General features: G+C 42.2%; 1 protein-coding gene across 1 annotated transcript; it reads right to left on the reverse strand.

Annotated features, from left to right (window-relative positions):
• Window positions 1-1,280: 1,280 nt before the first annotated feature.
• On the reverse strand, window positions 1,281-1,619 carry LOC149142250 (uncharacterized). The gene has a single exon (XM_089451432.1). The coding sequence runs from the start codon at window positions 1,617-1,619 to the stop codon at window positions 1,281-1,283; it is 339 nt and encodes a 112-aa protein (XP_089307558.1).
• Between the last annotated feature and the right edge of the window lie 2,351 nt (window positions 1,620-3,970).

A 3,970-nucleotide genomic window follows, 5' to 3' on the forward strand; every position in this document is an offset into this window, starting at 1 on the left:
GCAGCTGCTTCTATAAGACCCTGAGAGATAACAGCGCATTCGTTCTCAGATTGAACTACCTGCCTCTCTCTTCATCTGCCAACCAGTCTTATAATCACCTCTATCATGCATGAACTTGCAAACATCCCGATAGCCACAATAACCAATCTCCTTGTAGTCCTTACAGATGTCGGGCTGATAATCAAATCTTATAGAAGACCTGATATGAGCAGAAGCCTTAAGAGGCCCATGCGCACCGCCAGCTTTTTCTTCGGAAACTGTGTGTTCTTTTTTAACCTGCTTTGTGATCGGTATAACCGTGAATACCTTTATAAGGTTATTTATCGCCCGGATTATTACCCTTGAGTGACTCCTCGCCTTGCTTAAGCACCCGCTCTCGGATAGCCCTCGCATCTTTGGTAAACTCTATTTGATTTGTCAAAGGGCACTGCATCTCTGTCCAACTGATTTGGATCATTGCTGCACCGGCAATACTTTCTGCAGATACAACACCCAATTCATTCTTAGCTGTAGAGGGGTAATACGCCCGTGCATCACCAAGAGAGAGAACTTCCGCTCGGATTATATCCCCAAGGCGAAATGATGTGTACATATCAACCTCAGTAATTAGTTCTGGACGGGTAGTTTGTTGAAGCGCACATAATGAAACATTCTTTCCATGACCAGAACAACCTACCAGTTCATAGTTGCTTTGTTTCGCAACACCTGTTGCGTTAAGGTCTTTATTTAATCGAACTGGCATCCCCTGCTTCCGCAACTGATGTATCTGTATTCCGCTCCTGTCCTAGCTTCCTCATTTAAGTTTGAAGTCTGAGCTTGAGCAGGGGTACCCGTCTCTTCATCATACATATGGATGTCTTGGTTGATGAACGATGCTTGCAGAATCTTTACAACTTCGATTGAAACATAAAGCGAAATAAGGATCAGGTACCCATAGAGTATCAATGCTGTGACCGAATGATAAAAGCCTGAGACCGCAACTCTCTGTTTGGCGGTGATTAATTTTTCTTGCCAGCTGTCAACTGTACACATATCTTCTTCTTCTCCTTATCTAAATCTCTGAACTGCAATGATTGCCGGTAACCACTGACTGCAATCACAAACACAACTATAAAAACGCTGATAAGAATACTCCAATGAAGATCAAGTTGTTGAATGTGCCACGCAATACATTTATCTTCTCTATATCTCTAGAGCTTATTTCGTTGAACACCTGGCAGAAAGCAAATGTATTAAAGATCAGTGTGTTTAAAATTGATTCTGCATTAGAACCATGTAGCTCAAGAAGCCGTATTCCTTCCATCTCCAGTGTAGGCCTCCGTCTCCACAGTTAAATCTTTGACTTTGCATACTTCTGTGGCTTCTGCCAAAATCTTCTCTGTAGACTTCTTGACATCGTTTTCGAATTTCTTCAATACATCTGCTGGCACCATGAAACCAGGTCTTCGAGCTGCGAAAAGGGGATTTGGAGGGCGCTGAGCATGAATTAGAATGATTCTATCCTGCGATGTTAACACGTTGTTAAGAGCCCAATGAAGAGTGTTAACGCTCTCGTCGCTCTCCTCTATGGCCACCAATACGAGCCTGCTTGATGTCCCCTGTCCTTCGATGGATTCCATTAAAGCACTAATTTAAGTTCTGCCTCTGCTTACACGAATCTTCACACCCATTAAATAGTTTTGCTACATGCCGTGGATGAGGAGCTTATAATAAAAATTACCCAAACTGAACTGAGAATTCATCTCTTCCCGTCCACAGTGGTGATTATTATCTCTGGTGGTTGCATAGAAAATTCTTCTAGTCTCTGAGCTTTTCCAAACAAAACGGAAACTGATGGTAAAATATACTCAACAACGCCCCCAAGGTAACATATCCTCCGCTGACAGCCGAGAAATTGTGTGTCTGTAGTCAATTGCAAAGATCCACACTGTATATGGAAGCACAAATATTTGGAAGATCTAGAGAGCTTGGGAGTATATGTTGATTGTGGATCTCAATATCATTGCGCAGTTCATTACCAATATTCATGCACAATGCCTTCATTTTCAAATACGCTGTTGAAAACAGTTAATGCATCCATTAAAACACCTTCATTGCTATTTGTCACAAACTCACCTATCTCTGCCATGTGTCTTTTTGATCTCTTCCTAGCAGCAGCCTGGAAATAGCTGCACAATGTTAACTGTGCCTCAGGAGATAGTATATCATGAAGAAGAGAGTATATCTTTACAACAGGGGCAAGAGCTGAAGCAACCATTCTATATACATTTTCAAGATAGAAAAAACCCCCTAAAGAAGAAGAACAAAAACACCAAGAAGAAGAAGCTAAGATTGAGCCCGCCAGCGAAGATGTATCAGATCAGCGAATCCCCAATTTCGTAGCGCAGTTAGTGCAAAGTTGGTGTTTTTCGCTACGAAATCACCTAAACATGTTGCGCTGCGAAACTGCTAAAAGGATTAATGCGCTGCGAAAACACTTTGTCCTTAAGCTAGTCTGAGCAATTTTGGCAACAGAATTTTCAATGATAACACTCTCGGGGGCTGGGGCTAACCACCCGTCCCCATCAGCAGAGCCCTTGGCTCTTCGGAGGTTAGTTATATCACACCCATGAAACTGGGGTCATTCCCAAACTTTCCGCGCCCAACTCCAAACTTTGCACTAACCCTCTATTGTGTGGTGTGTGGTTATATGGCGGTTATGTCACTGGGGTTGGTCCCCAAAACTCTGCCCCAACTGTTCCGCTTCAGGGTCTTTGGTATATGGTCCTGTGGTTCATATTCGAGGGCGTTGAAATCGTGGGTCAAGGTTAAGCTCGAGCCCTCTACACCCCTGTCTGCGGTCTCATCAGCATGGAGTGACCGGGGGCCAAGGCTTGGCCCCGGCCCCATCCCTCAATACAAATCTAAATACATGTTAAATAAAATGTTGCGACTATATATATTAAGAATCACCCAGTGGCATGGTGGTAAGGCACATTGCTGTTGGATCATAGGTTGTGTGTTCGAATCTGGTCACTTTTAGTTCGTCCATAACCAAAATTTTAGTGAACCCCGAGGTGCCACGTGGCGGCCCATGATTTGGCCACGTTGCATCCGACCATTGGTCCAATTCAAAAACTCTACCACCAATAAAAATCACTCAAATTTGAACCAATCTAGAGAGGCCAAGTCGCAGCCTGTCATTGGCCCACATTTTACAGTCAACCTTCCCAGTCACCTTGCATATTCATCATATGGATTGCCTAGTCAGTGGTCCTACAACCAACCTGCAAAGTTTTTACATGTTTGGAAAAATGATCAGAACGTGATATCGGGAGCATACGAGTGATTCAAGTTGCATTGGATTTAAGTCATCGAAATCTACGCTCTGGTAGAAGTTTTGAGAACTTTTTAACACTTTAAATTTTGAGCACTTTACTGATCCCTTGGATCACGTGGAGAGCACGTGATGTTAACGTGTAATTTGTGGGTTGAAGTTGGCCTGGTTAATGGTGCACTTGGATATATTAAACATATTTTCTTTTCATTTGTTTCAAAGCCGCCAAAACTTCCACAATTTGTTACAGTTATGCTTGAAAAGTATTGTGGTGTTCCATTTGATAGGGACTATCCAATCCTTGTACCGATTTTTCCTGTTGTTAGGGGGAATATGAGACAGTTGCCTTTCAAAATGGCATGGGTGTTGAAAATACACAAATCACAGGGGATGACTTTGCAATGAGCCATTGCAGATATTGGAGAGAGAGAGGTGGGGTATGGCATTTACAACTATATCAAGAGTGAAATCAATAGATGGTTTGCAGATTTCACCTCCTTTTCCTTTTCAAAATTACGTAAAAATATAAGACAGTGCATATGTTACACTTAGAAAGAAAAGAAGAGGAACAATTAAAGTCAATATCTTTTTGGGGGTATTTATCTTGAATACAATTTACTATTCATGAATTCTTTTTTTGCATTTGTTGTTGTT

Source organism: Pinus tabuliformis, chromosome X (genome assembly GCF_031772625.1).
Source record: "Pinus tabuliformis cultivar Carrire ecotype Pingquan chromosome X, CPIR1, whole genome shotgun sequence".
NCBI classification, from domain to species: Eukaryota; Viridiplantae; Streptophyta; class Pinopsida; order Pinales; family Pinaceae; genus Pinus; species Pinus tabuliformis.